The 23,388-nt window shown below is 59.2% G+C and overlaps 1 protein-coding gene across 4 annotated transcripts; it reads right to left on the bottom strand.

The window, feature by feature from the left end:
* Window positions 1-1,502: 1,502 nt before the first annotated feature.
* On the bottom strand, window positions 1,503-22,643 carry LOC111157335 (NDRG family member 4). Of its 4 annotated transcripts, XM_022518660.1 has the most exons (16): window positions 22,554-22,640; window positions 18,241-18,285; window positions 11,071-11,176; window positions 10,730-10,850; window positions 10,578-10,640; window positions 10,376-10,436; window positions 8,767-8,853; window positions 8,605-8,661; window positions 8,155-8,258; window positions 7,252-7,308; window positions 7,116-7,167; window positions 6,114-6,161; window positions 5,888-5,923; window positions 5,724-5,775; window positions 4,285-4,323; window positions 1,503-3,443 (listed from the first exon to the last, which is right to left on the bottom strand). In XM_022518660.1, exons 1-16 carry the CDS (start codon window positions 22,623-22,625, stop codon window positions 3,289-3,291), a joined length of 1,155 nt encoding a protein of 384 aa, XP_022374368.1. In that variant the 5' UTR covers window positions 22,626-22,640; the 3' UTR covers window positions 1,503-3,288. The 4 variants fall into 4 exon arrangements, with proteins under 4 accessions (XP_022374368.1, XP_022374367.1, XP_022374366.1 ...); XM_022518659.1 differs by lacking the exon at window positions 4,285-4,323 and having other exon boundaries at window positions 22,554-22,643; XM_022518658.1 differs by lacking the exons at window positions 18,241-18,285; window positions 22,554-22,640 and adding an exon at window positions 14,211-14,382.
* Between the last annotated feature and the right edge of the window lie 745 nt (window positions 22,644-23,388).

Genomic DNA, 23,388 nt, shown 5'->3' with positions numbered 1-23,388 from the left:
CGGCGTCCCACAAAAGGCCTTTTTGGGGGCGGGGCCTATGCCCCGACGCCACGTGACGTTCGCCCGTGCCTCCGACGAGTAGGGTGTTGCACCTGGTCAAATCACTCTTCCCGGGAACGTCCTTCTGAAGCCCGGGAGTTCGCAGCTGGGTTTAGGAAACGGGCGGTCGGACGTCTACCTGTATCGCCTCGAGCCTGGTTCCGAGCCAGGCCCAACTCTCTCCCTTTGTCTCCAAGAGCTGAGACATTTCGGAGAACAAAATTCAGTTTCTGGATACCAGCGCGAGGGCCTCCCGGGTGACCGGCTGTGAGCGCACCCAAGTGGGCGGCCGGCCTGCCTTCCTCATCGGAACTGGTGGTTAGCCAGGATAATCGAAGATGTTCTTTGCGCAGAGCTGGGGTGCGCGCGCCTGCGTGCCCGGGCGCCGTGGGGCAGGTCGTGTGCGCTTCCGAGGGGCATGGGAAGGGTTCTCAGAACGGGAATAAACAACCTCTGCACGCACTCGCTGGTGTATCCCTCTGTTTTTCATCATACGCATATGGTGGGTTTTATTTTTATTTACGTGCTGTATTGACACGTAGCAGGAACGCTATGTTTATTGAGTTAACGAGTCAGAAGTGATGGTTAAACATAGGAAAGTAGCATGCTGTTTAGAAAATGAAGCGGGGTTTTGAAGTCCTGCAATGCTAAAGCCAGCTCCTAGCTTGACTGCTTCTTAGGGCAAATCCCTTATCCTGAGGCTCTGTTTCTTCACCTGTGAAACTATGATTATATATATCCAGTGAGATTAATGTAAGGATTGGAGGGACACCTGGGTAGCTCTGGTAAGCATCTGTCTTCAGCTGGAGGTCGGGTTCTCAAGGTCCTGGGATCGCCTAGCCCCGCACCCCCCCCCCCCCCCCCCCCCCCCCGCTTCTCCCTCCGCTTCCCCCCCTCCCCACTCATGGTCTCTCTCAAATAAATATTAAAAAAAAAAAAAAAAGTAATAATTAGTAAGATAATGTGAGGAGACCTGGAAATAAGTGGGGCACCTGGCTGGTTCATTTGGTAGAGCAGGTTACTCTTGATCACCCGGTGGTCCTGAGTTCAAGCCCCAAGGTGGGGGTAGAGTTTTAGAAAAGAAAAGGAAAAAAAAAAAAACAAAAAAACCCAGAAATAGAAACATGGATGAGAACTCCTGCATTTTCAGTCCCACCTAAGCCCAAGAAGCACCAACCTCAAGGCTGCCTTTTCAAAAGCTTCCTGTGGTGGGCCTGACGTCACCATACTCGAATTCTTCTTCATTTCTTTATTAGTTTGCCAGCACAGTTAACTTTCTACTTTGACAAGGGTTTTATTTGTTTTACATTTTGTCATCTCAAAGTTTCATGACATCAGCCACTGGAATACACAAAATTAGGTTCTTCACTTTATACAGAGAGGAAAATAACTCCTTTAAAAGTTCACTTTGACCAAAGAGACAACCTCCGATGGAAAACCACACGCAGGAAGACCCAATATACATATATATATATATAATGTATAGATATTTATAGATATCTCATCTGAAAGAACACAGGAAAAAAAAAATCCAAGGTCTGCAGCGCTATCTACAGTAAGAGAGATTAATTCTACCAGTTTTTCAAACAGTCACATTTGATATTCAAAGGAAGCACGTGAGTGAATAGAACTGGGGACAGACTAACACTCCACCAGGCTCTAGAGCAGTCTAGTAATGGCTTAAGATTCTAGAAGGGGGTGATATGTTCCAAGGAAAGGTGGATGCAGGTGTCCGCTCAGCCTCAGCACCCCACACGCAACTGTCCCCTCCACAGCCCTGCAGTTCGCATTGCTCTCTCACCTCTGGTTTCAGGTTGTGTGGCAACTGATTTAGGCTCCAAGACCAGTGGCTCTGGTTTCTGGGCCAGGAGATTCTCCCTGATAGTGTGGGTAGGTGGGATGTGTATGGCACAGTCCTGGGCTTCAGGTGAAAGGAGGAGACCAGGGTGTGTGGAGAGCTTTTCTCCTCAGCCTGGCTCATGTTCACTTCAGGAAACTTCACTTCCCACCCCAGGACCCAGTAAGCCCCAGCCCAAGCCACTCCAAACGTCCTGAGATGGCAGTGGGGGCCTGTAGAAGTCTCGCTACCTTAGACCATTTCTCTCCAAATAAACTCTCTTCTTTCTTAGTGATGTCCACAGAAAATACTGGCATAGCTTGACCAGGACCAGAGATAATACCATGTTTCTGGTGGTTTTGGACACACTGCTGCTGACTGAGTTGTCCTCCACGGAACCTGTGGGCAAAAATCTTGTCCTCCATGGAACTAGGACTCTCAGCCACCACTGCCTCCAGCCACATACTGGCTCCCGAAGGCAGACACCATGAAGTTCTGGGGTGCATCCAACCCTCATGGGCTATCCCAGCATTTAAGCTCAGTCCCCAAATCAGGTCCCAATGGAGACAGAGGATCAGGCAACTTTCTACCTCTGGGCCTTGGCTCAGACATGGGCCAAGGCCAGGAGGTGGTGGAGTGTTTGGGCTAAGACAGTCTATGGGGTTCTTGCCTTTTAGGTCCTCTGTGTTCTGTATTCCTTGGGCAGAGAAACCCTGTTTGGACCCTACCTGCCTGGCCCTCCATCACCAGGCCAGCCCAGAGGCACCAGGGAAGCTGCTGCCTGGTAGGAGTGCCCCCTTGTGGCTACGGTTCAGGTGATTGTCACAAGTGCAAAAAGACAGAAACAGATGTGCTTGGTGGAGGAGATGGGGAGAAAGGGGCCTGCAGAGCTCCAGGATTCCTGCCTCCCAGGGCCCCCCAGTGCCTCCTCCTGGTTGTCCCCTCAGTACCTGAGCTGGACCCTGTGGCTCCTGCTGTCCCAGCACACCACCTCAAAACCACGTGCCGTCTCCAACTGCCTGCCCGAGGGGGCCATCCCGTGCTTTCTTCTGTCTAGGATATTATCCTGGATCCTGCCCAGAGAAGCACTCGAACTCTCTCCTTAGCAAATCCCCTTCCTCCCTGTACCCCGCCCTGACTGTGGGGAGTTGAAAGAGGGGGTCTAAGTCAGCCAAGTTGACAAGGTGAGTGAGCTGGGGGTGGGGAGGAGTGAGTCTCTCAAAACCACCTGGAGACTGTTCTGCAGCATCTAGGATGGATCCCCTCATCTTTTTAACAAGAGAGAAGTAAACCCATTTCCTCCCCTTGGCCTTCACAAAAATAAACTAAAAGGAAAACGAGCCGGCGCGAGGATGGCAGTGGGACGTTGAGGCGGGTGGGGGCAGGTGGGTGTCTCTGCCGGGCCAAGGGCTTCAACAGGACACCTCCATGGTGTGATTGACCTGGCCCAGCCCCTCACTGCTCTCCGAGTGGGTGCAGGCCTGCGGGCGGCTGCCATCCACCGAGCTGGCACTGGTGAGAGATGCCGTACGAGAGCGGGCGAGGCGGGTCATGCTGGCCGAGGGCACTGTGGACAGAGATGGGAGCGGGCGTGAGGGCAGGCAGGCAGGGCTAGGGGCCGGCGCGTGGGACAAGGATTGACGCAAGCGAAGCGGCCAGCCACACCTGTTCTTCCAACGGCGCAGGGGCCCATCTCAAGCCGCGGCTCTGGCATCTGCCCTGTCAAGCCGGGGGCATGCAGCACCAGCACCAGTGACTGAGCCCAAGAGGCGGGGGACCGGGGGCCCCCGCAGAGGCCAGCAGGACCCATCTCATGACAGCTGGCCAGAGCTACGGCTAGAGCAGGGTGGTTGGACTGGGGCCCCCTGAGCTGGTGCAGGGATGGACGTATTTCCCACGATGCCTCCCTCAAGAGGATGACTGGACAGGGGAGCATGACTACTTCTGTCAAGGAGGACAAGGGGCAGAGGCCACAGACTGCCTTAAATCCAGTTTCTGTCTGTACTCAGAGTTGCACAAACAAGACTCTCAGGGCGAATTCCACCTTCCTGAATGCAACCGGCCATCCATCCAGCTCGGGCATGGCCGGACGCCCCTGCTCCCAGGGCCAGGCCTGGGCTTCCGCTCTGTGAGGCTCTGGTTCCAACAGCCTGAGCTCTGAAAGCCACGCGGTCCACGGCACCCCATAAGCCAGACTGCTGTAAACCCCAGCCACTCTGAACAGGGGACACAACCCACTGGAGTCCAGGATCTGTGACAAAGCAGGACTCTTTCGGACTTTGGAGGCAAGCAGGACACAAGAAAGTTCCCAAGCCCAGCGAGATGAGGCCGGGCTGCAGCACCGCACAGAGGAAGGAGCAGGGGGTTGTGGGGCAGGGGTCCATGCATGGGAGGGGGCACAGGGCTACCTGCTCCTCCACTCAGCCTTCGGTCCTTCAAGTATGCAACTAAGAGAGAAGACAGAGCCAGAAGGGCGGGGTGGGGGGGGTGGGGGAGACACAGAACTCGGGTGAAGAGCGTGGCCCCACAAGGGCAGGGAGAGGAGACAATAGGACAGGCACAGAGCAGGCCGGGCCGGACCACAGCCTCAGGAAGCCCATTCCTGCCCGCCCACCGAAGCAGCCCCTGAGGGAGCCCGGACGCTACGGTGGGGACACTCCTCTTGCCCCCGCTTCTCTAGTCTGGGCTGCGGCACTGAGGGCCTCATGGCGAGAGGGGCTTTGGGGCCCATATCCCTAGCGGCAGCACCCTCCCCCTTTTTCTGGGCCTCAGTCTCCCCAGGCCCAGATTGGGGGAGGCCTGCATCCCCTCCTACATCCTGCCCGGCTCTTGGGCTGCGCAACGACATTTCTCATAGGGCCTTGAGAACAGGTCCCAGCCTACCAGGCGGGGCCCATCCACCCATCCCACAGACGTTCGGTGGGAGCTCCTGGAGCTCAGGCCCAGCCTCAGAGCTCCTGCTGTGTCCCTCTGTTGGCTCAGGCCTCTCTTTGCCCTACTTCTCCCCAGAAAGTATGGCAGGCCCACTCCTGGCTAGGCCCCCAGCCTTCCCTCCCTGTCTTTCCACAAGCTCCAGAGGCTGAAGGCTGGGGGGAGACACAAATTCAGGGAGAGGAGTTCCAGCAGGAGAGCCAGGTATACAGGGGGGTGGGGGGGTTGGGGTTGGAATCAAGGAAATGAGAAGGTGTGTGCGTGCACATGTGTGTGTGCGTGAGGGCTGGAGGCACTCCTGAGCAGTCTGGGCATCTCATCCCTGCTAAGGGGCAGTCGGCAGAAGGGAGGAGGGTGGCCGTTGCCACCCCACAGCCCCTATTACCTTGGGGTCTTCACCCGTGCCGCCCCCAGGTTCAGCTGCCTTTAGCTCTCCCACATGTTTTCCTCAGGCCCCAGCCCCCAAGCCCCCTCTGATGCCCCCGATATCATGGGCCACCCTGTGGCAAAAGCCCTTCTCAGGTGCTGTGGGTCTGGCGGGGCAGCGGGTGGTGTGCAGGACTCAGCTTTACGTGGGCTTCGTGGGCAGGACCCAGCCCCGGGCTCTGGTCCCCCAGGCCTGAAGAAGACCCTACTGCCCCACATCACCATGAGAACAGTGTCCCAAAGCCTCCCAGAGGGCACAGGAGAGCCCGACACAGCCTGGGATCACCTCCTCACAACTCAGGTGGAGACTACCTGGAGTCCCCAGTCATGGTGAGAACGTGTGGGGAGACGTGCGGCCTCCAGGCCCGGCGAACACAGAAGTCACACGCCAGCAGGCTGCTCGCCATCACCCCCACACGGTGTGCCAGCCCCCTTCTGCCGTCTGCCCCGCTCCACGCCTCTAGGGCGGGGTCCGGGGAGGTTGACTTACTGTAGCCCATGCCTTGCAGGAAGTATTTGAAGGCCTCAGTCAGCTTCCCTGGCTGCGGGACAGAGAGAAGAAAGTCACGTGCTTTGACTGGCTGCCTGAGACTGGGGGGGAAGGGAAGCCTCCCGCACCGGGCTAGATAAGGCAAGGAGGGCCAGAAGTCTCACCTGTGTGACCTGGGGGAGTCCCCCGGAATCTGCCATCTGCAGGGAAGAGAGGGGGGTGAGCTGAGCAGGGGTCACCCCACACTTTGCCCAGGCCCTGTATACCTAAATAGGCTGCCCTGAGCAGACACACTGTCCGCTCCTGCCTCAGATGAGACTCCAGGCACGCCCCTCTGAGGGTGGACCCTTGGCTGGGGAGCTGGCCTCCAGCGGGGGAGGGAGGCCTCACCTTCAGGAAGGTCGTGGTGGTCGGATCCAGCTTGGAGTTGCATTCCACCTAAGGACAAGGTCAGCAGAGTAAGGCAGCCTCGGCCCTGGGGAGTCCCCTACCCCCAGTTGCTAAGGCAGGTTCTGGTCCCAGAGCTGGGAAGCTCTACTGGTGAAGGAGGGCATGCAGGCTGCCTTCAGAAAGTCCAAGCCCCTGCCGATCAGGAAGCGGTCCCCCACCCCAACCCCGAGAGACCCGACACCCTTGGACTCCACTCATAACTGCTGGCAGGGCCAGAATGGGGCAGGGACTGGGCCATGTCTTTACAGGAAGCTGGGGCCACCTCGATGGGCGTGGCTGGGAGAGCTCCAGGGCCCACAGGGGTCAGGCGGTGAGATGAGGAAGGGTCAAGAATCGTTAAAAGATGGGGCAGAGGCGGAGGGGGTGTGCTCTGCCTGGGTCCAGACAGTCTGGACCCTATTCCTACACCCTATTCCTCCGGGCCCTGAGGCACAGGGAAGGTGTCCTTGTTTTGGGTACACTGGGGGCAGCCCCAGGTACTCCTGGACCCTAAGGGCTCTGTGCTAACGGGGACATGAAACCTTGGGCTGCCTGCTTCCAGAGTTTCAGTGGGGAAGGTGACGATCCCCAAAGGCAACGGGTGCCATGGCTAGACCCAGGATGCACGTGCTCGGGGATTACTGCAGAGTGAATGAACCAGGCTGCAGAGAAGAGATCTCCGTCTCTGGGCCTGAGGTCGGCAGAGACTGGGGTAGGGCTACACTGCTGGGAGGGATGGAGGGAGGGTGTGACTGGCAGGTGGTCTGGCCCCAGCTCCCTCCATCTACACGCCTCCCTCACCTGAAGGGTGGCCTGCCTGGTGGAGATGCATGGCAAGATGGTGGGGAGGTGGGCTGAGAAGTCAACATCCAGGTCCTGGTCCCGCCGGCCAGAGGCCAATGATGCCCTTACTCCCGCCTCCCACCCCCCCCCACCCCAGCCAGGGCGCAGTCCCTCACTCACCACCCCATCCTCAGCAGGTGCGTTGTCCCCCACCACCAGCATCACTGGGCAGCTGCAGACACAGAGGAAAAGGGCTGTCTGGCCTGGGCCGGGGGAGGAGGGGGCAGGGGCAGCCTGGAGGGTGCAGGGCACTCACCGGAGCGTCTTGGCATTGGGCACTGTTCCGGGCCGGTTAATGTCCAGGTCTCTGCGGCTACAGAGAGAGAGGCAGAGTAGAGAGAGGCAGCTCAGGATGGGATGCCAGGGGTCGTGCGCACCAGGCCCCACCCCAGCGTCCCACAATGGCAAAAGGGCCCGATGTCCACGTCTGGGCCCAGAATTGGGGCTTATGGTTATTGAATTGTCTCAGCTATGGAAAAGGCCTCCCAGATCCCAGCTGACAGACAGGGAGACAGGGACATGGCCTGCACAAATAGGGGGTCTTCAGGTGTCCCCTCATATGGGACTTCTCAGACCCCCCAATTCATGCCAGGTGGGCCCTCAATTTGGCTGTCGCTCCCCCTCCAAGCACGGCCCCAACATGTACCACTGCCCATGCATGCGGATCCAAGGTCAGAGAGGCAGGCAGGGCCTGGTCCTCTGGCTCTCCACTGTATCCCCAGCACCACGCACACAGCAGGAGCTTAATAAATGTTAGTAGGAGGAAGGAAGGAGGGAAGGCCAGTGGGCTCCAAGGAGCACAGCCTGAAAACCGTGGGCTTCATCCAGCCTCCTCCCCACCTACAGATGTCAGCCCAGAGGTTCGGGCCGTGGGGGTCAAGGATGTTGCCGGCATCCCTCGCCGTCCCCTGGCGGGACCGCAGTGCCCCACGGGAGAAGGCATGGAAGAGCCCAAGCACCCGAGTCCGTCCACAGCCCTGCTCCCTGTCTGCCCTTCAAGGGGGGGTGACTAGAGCCAGCAGTGACTCTTCTCAGAGCTGCACCCAGCTGCCCACCTGCAGACCAGGGAGCGCACGTGTCTGGCCTGCCGTCTTCCCCGAGCCCCGGCAGAGCGAGCACTCAGTGCCTGGGGCCAGAGCTGAGCCCGCACCACCCGCACCTGTTGTACATGTTCCAGAAGAGCTGCAGGTTGGCCTGGTTCACCACGTTCCCGATCTGCTGCCGGTAGCTCTGCACCAGCTCTGTGTTGTTCACCAGCTCCTCCTGGGTCCGGGGGACAGATGGGGGAGGTGCGTGGAGGGGGGCGGACAGACGGGGATGGGGTCTCAGAGGGGGCTCGCAAGTAGCAGAGCCTGCAGCCCTCTTCCCATGGGGGGGATGGGGGCGGTGCCTCGTGGAGGGGAGGGCTCCATCCGGCAGTCAGAGGAGCACCCCCATCTCTCAGCCAAGCAGAGACAGGTCAGATGCCCCAGAACGCCCACACAGACCTCCTCCTCTTGCCTGGCTATGAGGGGGTACAAGCCCTGGGCAAGAACCAGGCCCTCTAGAGGCTCCCAAGACCCCCAGGTCAGCCCCCAGTGCAGCTCCCATGGGGGCCCCACCCCCTTACCTGGCTGAAGAGGTGGGATAGCACCGTGTCGGGTAAAGTGCTGGTGAGGCCAGAGAGCTGGGGGGGGGGCAGGGGAGTTGGCGCATGAGTGCAGCCCCTCCCCCGCACCACCCACAGGGCACTGTCAGCACCAGCACCCTTGTCTACCAGGACCACGCTCACCTTGGTGGCCGCCCAGTCAATCCAGCCTTTGCCGTTGGGGTCAATGTTCATCAGCACTAGCCCCTCCACCAGGTCGGGGAAGATGAGCTACAGTGAGAGGGAGACAGGGTATGGGAGGCGGGAGGGTATGGAGGGAGCCTGTCTTCCTGCTCAGGCTCTAAGGTGCCTGCCCTGCCTATGTCGCAGGTGGCTGGGGGGTCCGAGGAGAAGAGGATGTCACAGATGACTCAGGGCCCAGCAGGACCCCTGCCTGGGCTCCCCTGCCTATGGCCCCTGCTCGTCCTCCTCCTGCCCTCTTCCCCTCCCCTAACCTTTCACAATTCTTTGACTGATTTGGAATCTACGTCTGTGGCTTGTTTTCCACGCCTTTTAGTAAGTCTCTGACTATGTTGCTGATGTAAAACTGAGGAGTAAACATCTTCAACGAAGTATTTTGTTTCTTTGCTTTCACAGAGAAAAAAACCCTACTGAAGAAGGAAACCGACCTTTCCAAAGCCTGTGTTGTGTTCAAATGTAAAAGAGACTTGAATGATTTCTTCAGCGGAAAGCAGTGATATACATAGGATTCTGCTATCCTGTCAGTGTTCCTGGGGGGACAGGGAACGGTCGGCAGCTAACAGGTGGTAAGTGCCGAAATCCACACTGGAGTTCAAAATGCATGGCCTTTTCTTTTGGAAAAAGAAATATTTAAATAGAAAAAAATTTTTGAATCCTGAAAATTAAGTTTTTGTTTTCAGATAGGAAAAGCCTATGGGCTCCTACTCAACGTGATGTTTCTGAAATGCAACTTCCTTTAAACCTTCCAAACTGGGGTGCCTGGGTGGCTCAGTCGGTTAAACGTCTGCCTTCAGCTCAGTTCATGATCCTGGGGTTGGGATCAAGCCCCGCATGGGGTCCCTGCTCAGCCAAGAGTCTGCTGCTCCCCCTGACTGTGCACTTTCATCTCCGACAAATAAATAAAATCTTTAATATCAGAATGGCAACTAGAATGTGACATTTTGAAAAAAAAAAAAATTCTTCCAAACTTAACATAAGTGTAATTTTTGGTTAAGAAATGACTCCCACTTATGGGGCACCTGGGTGGCTCAGTGGGTTAAGCCTCTGCCTTCGGCTCAGTTCATGATCCCAGAGTCCTGGGATGGAGCCCCGCATCGGGCTCTCTGCTCCGCAGGAAACCTGTTTCCCCCTCTCTCTCTGCCTGCCTCTCTGCCTACTTGTGATCTCTGCCAAATAAATAAATAAAATATTTGAAAAAAAAAAAGAAATGTAAAAGAGTAAAAATTACCCTAATTAGTGTGTAAGTGATTAGGAAAATCCTTGCTCAGTGGCTAGACCAATTTGTTGTAGAGTTTGTGGCTCGCAGATATTTGGGTTTGGGCTAATGGCTATGCAAGTTACCGTTTATAATCTTTTGAAGAAATGTATGGAAAAATAACTTCTTTTTTTTAATTTCCCGGGATGAAAAAGAAAAAGGGGGGATTTTCTAAGTGAAGAGGAAGTAGGGGGAGGGGGAGCAGCAGGAAGAAAGAGCAAATGTTCCTGTGGCTGTGGCTGAAGCGTTGCAGGGAGAGGCCAGCCCTGGGAGGGGGGTGGAAGGAGGGAGACTCACGGCAAACTTGGCCAGCACGTAAGCTCCAGCTCCCACTCCGATGCCAATCACGTACTTGAACCTGGCGGAGAACACGGCTGGTCACTCCAGGGCCAGGGGAGGCGCTGCCCGTGACTGCCCTCAGCCAGTGCCTGCTGGCCCTGCGGCGGTGCGGGGCAGCCTCCGGCCCCCAGCCCAGGACCAGGGTCTGGGTGGGACTCACCCGAAGTGCTGCACCACGCTGGGGAGCATGGCGGCCAGCTGCTCCATGGAGGGGAACTGGTACCTGCGGGTGGAGTGGGCAGTCAGGGCCGGGCGTGGCCTGGACCACGGAGCCGGGGCGATCTGGCGTGGGGAGTGCTCCCTGGTACCTACCCCTGGGGAAACTGCGACGCCCCCACCTGCTGCCCGGGGGCATCCACATGGCACACCACGAAGTGCTTGGTGATCTCCTGCATGTCCTCGAAGTTGAAGAAGGTGTTGAAGCACAGCTTGTCTGCAAAGACACACATCGCGGCTGTGGCTCAGCAAAGGGGTGGGGAGGCCTGCGGGCCTGAGAGGGAGGGAAGGTGGAAGTGATCCGCCTCGTGGTCCAGCAGGGACACCGAGGCCCAGACGGCTAAGGTCACAGAGCTGAGCGTGAGTGGGGATGTCGGCGGCCCTGTGGGGAAGGAGGGAAGGCCGAGGCAGGCAGGATGGGGCTGGGGTGCACTTACGATTGAGGCCCACATCATGGTAGGTGAGGATGGCCGGGCGGTTCCCTTTGGGAGAGCCCCGGATCACCACGTGCAGCAGGCCATAAGGTGTCTCAATGTCATGTTCCTGGAGGGAAAATAGCACAGGGGCAGCCCTTACTCCTGGTTGTGGTGGGGCCCCCACTTCCCAGCAGGGGGCATCTTATTCTCCTTCCACCACCCCCCCTCGCCCCAGGCAGCCCCCCAGGAGAGCAGACCGGGAGGAGCATCCTTCCCGGATGGCTGGCGTGCACAGGGAGGCCTGCTAACCAGTGGGGTGGCCTGCTACTGCCCAGGCCCTGCCACTCTCGGCCCTGCAGGGTCCAGTGAAGCTCATTCTCTCCAAATCACTGCAGCCCCCCTCCAGGACAGCACGGCCACTCCAGCCTGAGTCCCGCCCTCGCCGTGTTTCTTCACTCAGAATCCTTCAGGGCTGCTGCTGAAGGTCAATGGCCTGGACAGCCCCACCTGAAATCTGCAGTCACACCCCCCACCCCCCGGCCAAGCCCAGCCTCCGGCACCCACACTGTCCCTGGCTCCCACCTCCAGACTCTTGCTCACGTTTTCTCCTTCCACCTTGAAGGCCCATCCCCGTGACCCCCAAGGCCTCGCTTCCGGCAGGGTGTGGTTAGAACCCAACCCCAAAGGCCTTCTGCAGTGACCACTCTGGGATCCTCTTGGTTCACTCCCTTGATTTTGCGGCTTGGGGTTGCCAGTCCTTTGAGAACAGGCGCTGGATGCTGGAGGAGGAGGCCGATGTACACAGGCATCCTTGAGCCTCGGGGAGGTGCCCTGGGGGCTGGTCTCTCTGCAAACTAGTCACTTGTGGCGGCTTGATGGTCAGACTCCAGGAGGGTCTGTCAGAGCTGAATTAACACCCTTGCCCTGCACCATGGGTGTGAGCTGGCCCTGTGAGTGGGAGGTGGGGCTAAGGTCAAGGGCAGGAGTGACTGACCCCCAAATGTGTGCCAAGTGCCAAGCATGTTATGTATGCATTTTCCCCTTCTGCACGTGGAGAACACTTAGGTTCAGAGAGAAGCCAAGTTCCTGCTCCTGATGGAAAAGGGGGAATTTAAGACAGGAGACAGCTTCCTGGGGTCTCGTCTTCCTGGGTCAGGGCTCAGAGGACCCCTGTGTCTCAGCAGGGAATGACAAGGTAGCATCAACCCCACAGCCAAAGGCCAAACCCTGGGAGCCACAATTCTGCTATGAGGCCCTGCTCAATAAACCTGATGTCCTCTAAGTAGGCCCAGGGCTACCACAGGCTCCCCACATCCCAGGCCTGTCCTCAGGGCCAACAAAACAAGGAACGTTTCCTGCTCACTGATGGCTGACCATCGTGTGTCTCATTTACTTTTTACAGGGAACCAAGTCCTGGAGGAGAAAACTGAGGTTGGGAAAGGAGAAATGACTTGCTCAAGGTCAAGCCCAGAAGGGGTAAGCTGGGCCTTGCCAGGTGCCAGCCTCCGAGGCCAGGAGAATGCCCTGAAGGCTCCGCTCCAGAGATTTCCAAGCAGGCAGCTCTCCACGGCCGCCTGTCCCTGCTGGGGGGCCGTGCTGCCTGGTCCCCCAGGCCCCACATTACTCCCTCAGCTCTGGAGAGCAGGGGGTGGGGGGCAGGAGGGGCGCCATGCACACAAGAGCTGCAATGCGCTTCCTGCGGTGTGAAGGGCGGTTCTCTGTGGGGGGTCAGCGCTGGCCCCGGGGTGCCAGTCAGGGCCCAGGGCGGCAGTCGTCCGCCCACACACCTCTGCCCCACACACCTCTGCCGCCGGTCGCTGTGCATGGGGGATGTCTACCCCCTTCCAGCCCTGGTGTGACCCCGCATCACCATCAGCAGACCCTGGGCCTCTGGACTTAGGCACAGTGCTCTCCTCCCCCAAAGGCTGGTCCCGTGCGGCCCAGTGACTTGGCTGAACACCCACCCGCCGCCAACGACCCAGGAGCTCTGACCCAGCTCAGCCAGACAGGAGCCTAGTGTCCCCGTCATCCCTCGGGGTGCAGCACCAGAGGGGTGACCCGAGGGCCGCAGCCGGATGCGCTCTGAGCCCCCAGCCCCCAGGGCCAAGCGCTCTCATTGGCTCCCGGTGACGTCAGAGCCCCCTGCCTTGCTGCAGCGGGGCGGGCGCCCACCTGGAGGCGGGGGCTCTGACGTCCTCTCTTGATGGGTCCGTCTCCCCTCGCTCATGACCTTGAGAGCTGGGGTGGCGGGTGGTCCCAGCTGGGTTTCAACGTGTGGGTGGAGGTGAGGGGCTAGAGCGAGGCGGCTAGTACGATTCATTCCATCAACCACATCAGCAATTGGGCCGACCGCCTGGGGTAGGCGCTGACGTGCTGCATGGGTGCGGGGCAGCGGAGGGGGGGGAGGGGGAGTGGTGCTGTGCCCCAGCAGGGCAGGCTGGGCGTGGGGCGGAGGAGGACTTGGGCCCCGGCTTCTCCCTCTTTTAGGAAGAACAGTACCCCTGGGCACTGCTGCGCCAGGCCCTTACCCCAGCAGGATCATGGCTCCAGCGCTGCCTTCCCCCACCCTCTAAATAAGACACGGCAACCCCTCCCGTCTCCTCTCTTGCAGGGACCTCGGCCTGAAGGCTGTGATAGCAGCCGGCCCAGACCTCCCCGCCTCAGCCAAACTGGCACCGAAGTTCCCTGGGGACCCCGGTGGAGGAAGGAAGTTAGAGGCTGTCCTTCCGTTCTCACCCCAGTGCAGCCACCCAAACAACCAGGACAACACTTGCGGGGTCAGGAAGAGTGACACCCTGACACGTGCAGGGAGGAGAGCCTCCCCCAGGGCTGAGGCGGTCACAGGCCCGCGGCAGATGCCAGCCGGGCTCCTGCCAGGCCAAGGGCACACCGTCAGTGGGAGGTGCGCGCGCCCAGGCTTGCAGGCAGGTCGCACAGCTCATTCCGCTTTCTGCAGCTTTTGGCCCTTCCCCGCAGGCCCTGACTAGCAGCTGACCCCCTAGCCACTGCTGCAGGCCAGGGGCACCAGGGACTCTAGAACCTGCTGCCGGCCTTGCCTCCGTGATGCCCAAGGTGAGGCGACCAAAAGCAGCTCCACCACCAGAGGCAGCGGCTGTCCCTTGCTCCCTACCCACCTGGCCACCCCCAGAACCCTCACTCACCCCATCCCAGCACTCCGGCATCTTGCCGAGCGAGAAGGCGATCCGCCTCTACCAGGCAGGGCAAACAAAGGCCTGAGTCACCAGGGTCCAGAGGGAGGGGGCAGAGCGAGGGGGAGATGGCGGTGCTGTGATGGGGTGCCGCTCCCTGGGCCATTTATATGCAGAGCCCAGCCGACGGCCCGCCCCGCCTCCCTGCGGGGTTTCTGAGCAGCCACTCGCTCTCCCCAGCCCCTGCTTCCAGATTGGCAGGCGGGAGACGAACCCGGCTCTCATTGGCTTCCAAAGTCCTCACTCACCCCAGCTCCTGCTCCTCCTCCTGCTCCCCCCACTTCCCAGCAACACAGCATCCTTGCTGGTCCCCAGGCCCTGCACCCCACCCCACCCCCCAGCCGCATGCAGGATCCTGGGAAGATGAGACAAGAATCTACCCATACAGGTGTGTCCTGTGTCAGGGACTCAGGAGCCGCTCATGGACACACACCCCAACATATGGCAGGGCACACAGGCATGCCCTGGATGGCACAGCCCTTGACCCGTTCCCTGGGGAGCAGGGAAGGCCTGAGAGGGCTGGGAGCCCAGCCTCCACCTCAGGTAGGTCTGGATCACTTAACCTTGACAGGATGGGGGAGTGACTGGCTCTCTGGGGCAACCTGTGGTGACCCTGTTCCAGGGCCTGCTCTTCCTCCGCTCCCCAGGGTCTCCCTTAGGGCAGCCCCCACTCTATCCACATGTATGCCCCGTGCCTGCCCACAGGGCGATTGGCAGGACCAGCGGCATGGTGGGCACACACCAGCTTTGCCCTCCCATCTGCATCCTACAGCAAGGGGCTGGAGGCCACCATGGGCGAAGAGGAAGAGGAGTCAGCCTGCCAAAGCAGCCGGGTCCGCTCTCTTCTGGGGCCAACCCATGGTGGGGGCGGCCCGTGCCCTGTCCTCCTGAGCAGCAAGGACTTGTGTGGGGAGCTGGCTAGAGACCCTTGGATAGAGTAAACTGGGAAGGAGGAGGCAGAGGAGAGGAGAGGAAATGGGTCAGGGAATGGAGGATAGGAGGGAGCCCAAGGACTGAGAGAAGCAGGAACGACTCAGAGGAGGGTGCTGGGCACCTGTGCCCCCATTCCGTCTCTTTCATGAGGGAACGTGCCACTCAGGCCAGCCTGCTCTGCCAGCCCTGGGGCAAGGGGGTCGCCTCCCCATCTCTGGGCATCCAGTGACCCGGTCAACACCTGCCATGTGTGCTATTCCCAGCCACGTCCTCTGCCCTGGGCACACCAACAACTTTCCCTGCCCCATCTGTGACCTCCGGCTCTAGGGACCCCGTACTCTGCACTCTCCCGGCACAGCGAGGGTGCGGAATGAGGTGTCCCCCTGCCCCTTAAGAGACGGACCATGCTCCCTGGTCCCTGCGGCCACTCTGGCACAGCCCAGCCCCTGCCCTGTTCACTCACTCCTCCTACCTGCTCCTTAAAGGGGACGAGGGTTGCCCTCCCACTGCTCTTCTGTGGTCCCCAACCAGCCTTATGCCCAGTCCAACCTCTGACCTCCGAGGGGCTCTGCCACCCTTGGTCCCCAGTGAGAAGCTAACCCTGGATACTGCCCACTCCCAGCCAAGGCCCCCATTTCCGCTCAGCTCACTGGCTTCAAAACCACAGACCCGAGTTCAAGTCCCAGCTCCCCCACCCACTAGCTGGGTAACCCCAGGTAAGGCTTTGGAATTTCTCTGTGCTTCAGACTCAACCGTAACACAGGAATCCAGACTTCCTGAAGAGTTGCTGTGAAAACAGGCAAGAGCTCCATGAGGGGCTCCAGACCTGACTTCGTGCCTGCCCAAGCCCTAAGGGGAGAAACAGGGCAATCCGTGTGTCTTTCCACACTGTGGTCCTTTCCCTGGACTGTGGTCGGATAAGGCAGGGTCAGGTCCTAGCCAGCCAAACCTTGGCTCCAGCTGTATCTCCTCCCCTTCTCTGCTGTGTGACCCTGGGCAAGTCAGTCAACCTCTCTGAGCCTCCACATCTGTAAATGGGAGAACAGCTGTGCTGTCTGCATAGATAGCTGCAAGGATAACACAGAGTCCTCACACAGCTATGGAAAAGGATGGAAAAACTAAAGCACAGAGAAGTTTACTGTCCCACTTGGCTAGTAAACACAGAGCTTTCCAGCACCTTAGCACTCAGGGCCTGGGGTCACATTGTTAAGGGCAGCAAATGCTTATTAGCATATCTCCCACTTGCCAGCCTCTTCCAAACACCTTGCACATGTCACCTTATTTTATCTCCCTAACATCCACTTTACAGATGAGGAAAATGAAGCACAGAGAGGTTCTGTCACCTGCCCAACATCACACAGGAGCAGGGACCACACCCAGGCTGCCTGCCTCTGACTCCACACTCTGGAGGCCGCAGTCACTGGGAGCTTGGGATCTGAGTACTGGGTCTTGGGCATCACTTCCCTGGGAGGTCTGAGCTCTCTGTCCTCACTGTGCAGATAAGGTAGTGACAGGTGCTGGAGGTCACACGGCCCACAAGTGGAAGGGACAGGCCCTGGACCCAGGTCCGTTGGGCTCTTGTTTGTCATGCCTCCCGCACTGGCTGGGTCCATTGAGGCAAGGAATGAAAAGGGGACAAAATTCCTGCCAGGCCTTGGCCCAGATAAGGGCCATGCATCCTCTCAGCTGCTTTTCTAGGGGAAAAAAGGAAAAAAAGGGGCAGCCTCTGGGGGTGTAAGTGGAGTAGAGGAGCGGGAGCCTCTAACACCTGCTGTCCTTTACGGAGCAAACGGGCCTGAACACAGCTGGCCAGCCAGCTTGGCCTGGCCCATGGGGCACAGGTTCAAAGGACCCCAGGATTCCTCTGGCCCCTTTCGTACTTCCCAGCTGTGTTCTGGGGGCTGGCGGTCAACACTACTGGTCTGGTGGGTCCCACCTGCTGTCAGCCAGGTCTAGCCTGGCCTCTTGGGGATTTTACTTCTCCAGCCCCCTTCTGGCGCAAAGGGGCTGTCTGTCCTGTCCTCCTCCGAGCTGGGAGAACAAGACGTCCCCCTTGGGGCGCCCGCACAGATCCCCAGCTGGGCCTGGGCCACCTCCCAGCCACATCCCTCCTCTCCCTGCTCCTGGGCTCCCGTTTGTTCCCCAGACCCCATCCGGTCCTCAGCTCCAGACTCCTTTGTGTTTGGAACCGGTGCTCCCAGGGGACGGGAGCACATGCACGTGGGCGGCTCCAAGGCCTCCTCTGGTGTCCTTGAAGGGACACATGACCCAGGGCCTGCCGCACAGGCCTGGGATCCGGGTCCCTGCTGCAGCACAGGGTGCTGGGGGGAGGAGCTTACCGGCCTCCCCACCTTGCGTCACCCTGGCGTCCATACCTGGAGGCTGGGGCTATAGGGGCGGGGGGGGGGGGGGGGGGGGGGGGGGGGGGGGGGGGGGGGGGGGCGGGCTTCCTGAGACCGAACCAAACTGAAGGCAGGCTCAGGCGAGGGCCGTTCCGGCCAGCCAGGAGGAAGGTCCTAGAAGGGTCTTATTTGGTTCAGCAGCTTTTGATGGCCAGCAGCACTTTGGAACCTGTGGAGGTTCCCGCCGCATCTGCCTTCAGATGTTTTCTGAGGCCCGGAAATAGAGGGCCACGATGGGACTCAGAGGGAAGGAATGGCACCATGCAGAGGAATAAACACAAAGAACAATTTCAATTTTCACAGGGAACCTGGCATCAAACTCAAGAGGACACGGTTGTCCTGGCAACGGTTTCCATGGAAATGGGAGCTATTTCAGAGCGCCAGCCTCACTGGAGGAAAGTGCTGATTCAGATGACAGCATCCCAGCTCCATCCTCGCTTCCCCCAGGCCTCACCCCTGCTCTGGTCCCAGCAGGGGAGCGGAGACCTGTCTCCACTGAGCAGGGAGCAGGGAAAGCTGGGGTGAAGAGAAGGGGGGGTCCTGGAGGCTGTGAGAAGGGCAGTGACCCTCCTCTGGGACCAGGCTGGGCAAGGTCAGGGGCTGGCGGCTGGCAGTCCCCTGTCTGGGGAGGTGGAGCCGAGACCTACCTTCCAGTCTGTGTCCGCGGCCAAGAGGAAGGTGTCGGAGTTCTCCTGAGGGAAGGCAAAGAGAGGGACGGCATGTTAAGCCCTGCCTGGCCCAGGGGCTCCAGGGGCTCGGGCGGCTCAGCCTGGAGCAGACTCACTTACTGTGTTCCTGGGTCCAGCTTAATGTTAACAAAGGCAACCCAGGGCTTGCCAGGCAGCGGGCAAGTTAAGTGTCTGGTGGATAAGCCTACAAGCAGCTACTCAGACCAACTTTACCTATTAATTGAAACTGTGGAGATGTCTATCTTACAGGTGGGAAGGGGGAGACTTAGAGAGGCTGACTCACCTGGCCAGAAAGTGGTGAAAACTCGAGCCAAATCCTTGCTGGGGGTTCCTCTGCCCTGCTGCCCCACCGAGGTCAGACCGCGGGGGCCTCACCGCAGAGGACGGCAGGGAAGGAGGGCAGAGGAAGGCGAACACACCCACATTAGGGATGGGGAAGCTGAGGCCCTGCAAGGGAGGAACCTGGGGCTTTTCCAAGCTGCACAAAGGCTCTGTCTGGGTCTGCGGCTCCTCCCACCTCTCCAGACCTGCCTGCTTTGTGCTCTCAAAGGTCCCCTGAGGTCCCCTGCTTTCAGGCTCACTGACAACATACAGTGGGAGTCGCTGGTGCCCATCCTTCCCGCTGGGCTGCAAGTCCCATGAGGGCAGGACCCCGTCCAGCTCTGCTCTCCCCACAAAGCCTGGGCCAGAATGGGCTCCCCAAACCCAGACAGAGCTGGATGCACGTCTGCTTATGCAAATGAGGGGAATCAGCTTGGAAGCACCCACTGTTTGCAAGGCAGCGGCCTGCGATGCGGAGTGGAAGAGGGGGCTAGAACCCCACGTGTGTGTCCTCTGTGGGTCTGGTCTAGTGAAGGAAACCTCATGGGGTTAAGAGGGGAGCAGCACATGTCCAGGAAAAGCAGAGACCCTGGCCCTCTGCCTTGCTTTCTGCTGTGCCTGTCTAGAAACCTCGGCTGTGACAAACGGGGCAGGCCACCTCGCTTCACAGCCTCCATGTCTGCGAGGATTAAAGAGAAGCGTGGTCACTCTGTCCTTTATACTCCTGCACTTGACCTTCCGTGCTGCACAAGCTCCAGGAGGCTCTACCCATGAATACATGGATAAATGAGACAGTCAGATCAGGACCAGGATGTTATCCAAGGAGGGCGAGACAAGGGCTGCTCTGCTAATGGACAAGACAGAAGACGACCCCAAATCATGGGAGTTAAAAGGAAAAGAATGAAAACCAGCAATTCGGATGTTTTACTCTCAACATAAGGATAAGTTCAACCTCCTGCTTTCTGGCAGTTAGGGTGGTGGGGGCAGTGAACAGAGTGAGTCGGCTGTAGAGGGTCTCCCACCCCAAGAGGAAAGCCAGATTTCCTGTGGCTGGGACTGTCGCATACATAGTGGCTGTCCTCTGGCCTCACCTCCCAGCTCCTCCAGGGCCTGGGGGTTCTGCCTGCGGGAAGGGTGAAGAATGCGGAGGTGGCCAGGCCACTCCGAACCTCTGAGGGAGGGGATGGGGGTCTCCGGGACAGGGACGAGGCTGGTGCCTGATGAAGCCTCTCACTGGAAGGTCACGCCCGAGCCGAAGGGCAGGGAAGGAGATCGGTGAGATTGCTAGACTCAAGACCCTAAGAGCAGAGAGGAGGAAGCAGTTTTGTGAAAAACAGAATCAACACAAAGGATGAGGCAGATAATGGCGGGGCGTGCTGTGCGCTTCCAGTGGGCTGGGGGGTCCCCGGGAGATGGGAAGGCCGTGGAGGAGCAGGAGCCGAGGAAGAAAGAGCAGGGATGATACGCGCCAACCCAGGACCCCAGGAGGTCCTGGAAGGAGAGCAGGAACAGTCTGAGGCAGACAGGTGGGTGAGAGGGCCCAGCTGGGAGGAGGCCCAGCAGCGGCTTGGGGGAGACGAAGGATGGGGATACGGCACGGGCAGAAGGAGCAACAAATTCCCCACGGAGCCCTGGACACGCCTGGCGTCCGGGTCTTCCAAGGCAAGCAAGCCTGGAATGGTGAGCTCGATGGTGGGTAAGGATGTGGGACTCTGCATTCCTCCCTGGACGCAAAGAGTTGGCACCCAGCACTCCGCGGAAGGTTTAAGAAGCGAGGGGACCGACACCTTCCTGTGCTGCAGCTAGGAGAGAGAACGGGGGAAACGGCTGGGCAAGAGAGGGCCAGAATGGCTCTGGAAGCCCAAGAGTGAGGTCACGAGAATCTGCAGTGGCCATGCTGGGAGCACACGGGTTCCTGGGGCGGGGTGGGGGGGCGCGTTGATGCTGATGTGACCAGGGCTAGGGCGCGAGGTTTGTGCCAGGCCAAGGGAAGAGAGAAGCGGTGGGGGGCTCAGGGCTGAAATGCAGATCCTTTGGCAGGGAGGGCACATCACGGTGGCAAACTCAGGTCCGGGTCCAAGAGGGATGAAGGGGGACACCAAATGCAGCAGAAGGAAGGCAGAGCCAGGCTGCTGGTCAAAGGCGCCATGCTCACCAAGTCAGGGAGGGAGGGGCAGTAAGGACCGGGCCAGGCTGGCAGGGAAGGGGTGTGGGGGCGTCTCTGGGGGTGTCCTGCAGAGGTGGAGGGTGGGAGAGCCAGGCCGGGATCACGAGGCCAGGGTGCCCTCAGATCTCTGTGCTGTCCACAGACACCTGGTACCTGCAGGCAGCGCCTCTGGGCAGCTGCTCCGGAACCCCCATGCCTCAGCTCTTGCGGCAGGGAGCAGGGGTCCCCAAGGGCACCATCTACCCACCTAGACTCGCAAGCAGGCTGGGCTCTGCTTGCCTCGAAATGGGGGGTGGTTGTGGGGGGGACTTTTTCAGGAAGTTCTGGGAAACTTCCTTCTTCTGAGACACATCACAATCTGCGATGACCCGACCCTCTTCACCGAGAGCCTTAGGTGTGCAAGGGTCTGCTAGGCCCTGGGGAGACCAGTAATAAAACGGACAGGATCCCTGTTAGGGGGTCAGTATTGGACCTGGAGTTGGAGAAGGCCTCTCTGAGGAGGGGGCATTGGAACAGCCTGAATAAAGTGAGGACAAGTTTGGAGCAAGGTAGCCCAGGGGAAAGCAGCAGCTGGGGACAGGAGTGGCTCGTCCAAGGAAGAGTAGCGGGCCTCTTGGCAGGAGAGGAGGCTGGGGGTGGGGTGCAGACCTCCTCCTGGGCCTGGGAAGGACAGTGGTTGCAGCTCGAGCCAGGTGGCAGGCACTGGCCAGCTTTAAGCAGAAAGTGACATGATATATTTTAAAAGGCTGTAGAGTAAGGAGAGCACTGGGGAGGCTCCTGGCAGCCCCAAGACAGGAGATGGGGGACCTTGGAACAGGCCAGAGAGACAGCTAGAAGGAAGGTGGCAGCTCACCAGCCACTCCCTGACCATTCCTGGGGCCCCCACATATTCAGGTCTTGTTCGTTAACCCAAGATTCTGTCTTGAAGTTAACGGGCGGGACTGCCAGCCTGGTGTGGCTGGGCCCCTGGAGATCCAGCCAGCCACTCTGTCCCAACACAAGGCACCCAGCGGTTCTGGCGCTCAGGTCCTGGCCGGAGGCTGTGAGAGGGCAGGGCAGAGACCAGTGTGCCGAGGTTTTGGGGACGGGGCTCCTGGCTTCCCCATCTGTAAACTGAGGGGTGAGCGGCACAACCAGCAGAGACCCGGGGTCCCCACGCTCAAGGATTCTCTGAGCAGTGGATGCACAGCTTTTCTTTGCAAGGAGGGAAAAGGAGGCTGCACCAGGCATCACCACAACAAGAAAATGTGGGGTACAAACAACTCTGGAGTCTAACACCCAGAGCCCGGGAGGGGACCCTTGGGAACAAAACAATCTCAAGTGCCTTAGTCCCACTGCTCCAGATGACACTGCTGGTCACAGCTGCCCTCGGTCCTCAGAAGCTTGTGAGGAAGGACAGAGAAGTCCACAGAGGAGGGAAGGCCCTGCCACTGCCCAGCGGGTACCCTCTTGGGGCTCCATCGCCTTCCAGAACCAAGGGTTGAGCATGGCCTCCTTCCCAACAACTCTGTGACCTTGGCCAAGTCAGTTAACTTTCTGTGCCTCAGTTTTCACATCACTGAAGTGGGACTCACTCTCCTAAAAAGCCTCCCTGCCTCAAAGGCAGCAAAAGCCACAGCGCAGTGGCATGGGTCTCAGGGTGGCGGGAGGACTCCAGGCGCCTGGCTCCCCAAGGAGGGTCCCTGGGCTCCAGGCCATCGGCAATACTGGAGGGAAGGCACGCGGTTTCCTTCTTGGCCACGAGGTGGCGCCCTCTACCCCAGGACCGCAAAAGGCCACTCACCAGCTCGGCAGCGTCCTGGCCCCGGAGCAGTGGCTTTTCCTCGGGGAATCGCAGCTCCTGCAGCCCAGCCATGGTCACGTCGTGGAGCAGGAGCCCTAGGGAGGGAGGGCGACGGTTGGGCCCTGCTACTGAATCTCCCCGGTGTAGAGGAGGACAGCACAAGCGCCGTGCAGGGGCGCAGGGGACCACACCCACCACTTCATTTCTGGAACCTCCGGACCCCCTCCCTTCCTGGTCCCTAAGTGCAGCCTCAGCGCTGGGCAAGACCCGCCTGTTTAGCTCAGAGGCCGTCATTATATTATTTGCTCTTAAAAGTTAAAACACTCCTAGAAAGAAAGAATGAAGAAGAGAAAAATCACCACAGGATCATTCTTAAAACAATGTCAAGAAAAACTCTGCATTCATTGAGATGAAGAGGGATGGGTGTGGGGAAGCCGGAAGCAGGCACAGAAGCAGACAGAAGCCCCCTGTGGTTGGAAGTGGACAGTAGGGTCCTGGAGGGCACAGGGAGGAACACAATCGAGGGCTGCCTTGGAGCCTGGGAGGAAAAGCCTGGCTGGGGATGGCCCTGGGAGCATGGCAGGCAGAGCGTACAGTGAGGTTGAAAGAGGGGGTGCTGAGCTAAATGTTCCAGCCACAGGGAGGGATGACGGCTCAACCTACAGCCCCCAGATACGAGCGCCCGACCCCTAACGGCTGGGTGTCCCTGGAAGACCAAGGCTTCAGTCTGAACCTCAGGAAACGATTATGTGTGCACATGTGTGTGTGCATGCCTGGCTGGGTGTGGACATTTGGAGGAGCCCGTGGTGAGGGAGGAGGAGTCAGAGACAATCTG

This window comes from Enhydra lutris, unplaced genomic scaffold, assembly GCF_002288905.1.
Source record: "Enhydra lutris kenyoni isolate GAN:26980312 unplaced genomic scaffold, ASM228890v2 scaffoldscaffold54, whole genome shotgun sequence".
Taxonomy (NCBI): Eukaryota; Metazoa; Chordata; class Mammalia; order Carnivora; family Mustelidae; genus Enhydra; species Enhydra lutris.
The sequence above is the reverse complement of the archived record's forward strand: the minus strand, read 5'-3'. Positions and strand labels throughout refer to the sequence as shown.

Excerpts from the sequence above, each read along its gene's own strand:
- LOC111157335 (XM_022518660.1), bottom strand. The coding sequence starts at position 22,625 with ATGGCTGGGCTGCAGGAGCTGCGATTCCCCGAGGAAAAGCCACTGCTC. Across the intron at positions 10,437-10,577 it reads AGCGTGGTGCAGCACTTCGG|GTTCAAGTACGTGATTGGCA; the intron begins GTGAGTCCCACC and ends GTTCTCCGCCAG. Across the intron at positions 6,162-7,115 it reads CACCTGCTGAGGATGGGGTG|GTGGAATGCAACTCCAAGCT; the intron begins GTGAGTGAGGGA and ends CCTTGTCCTTAG.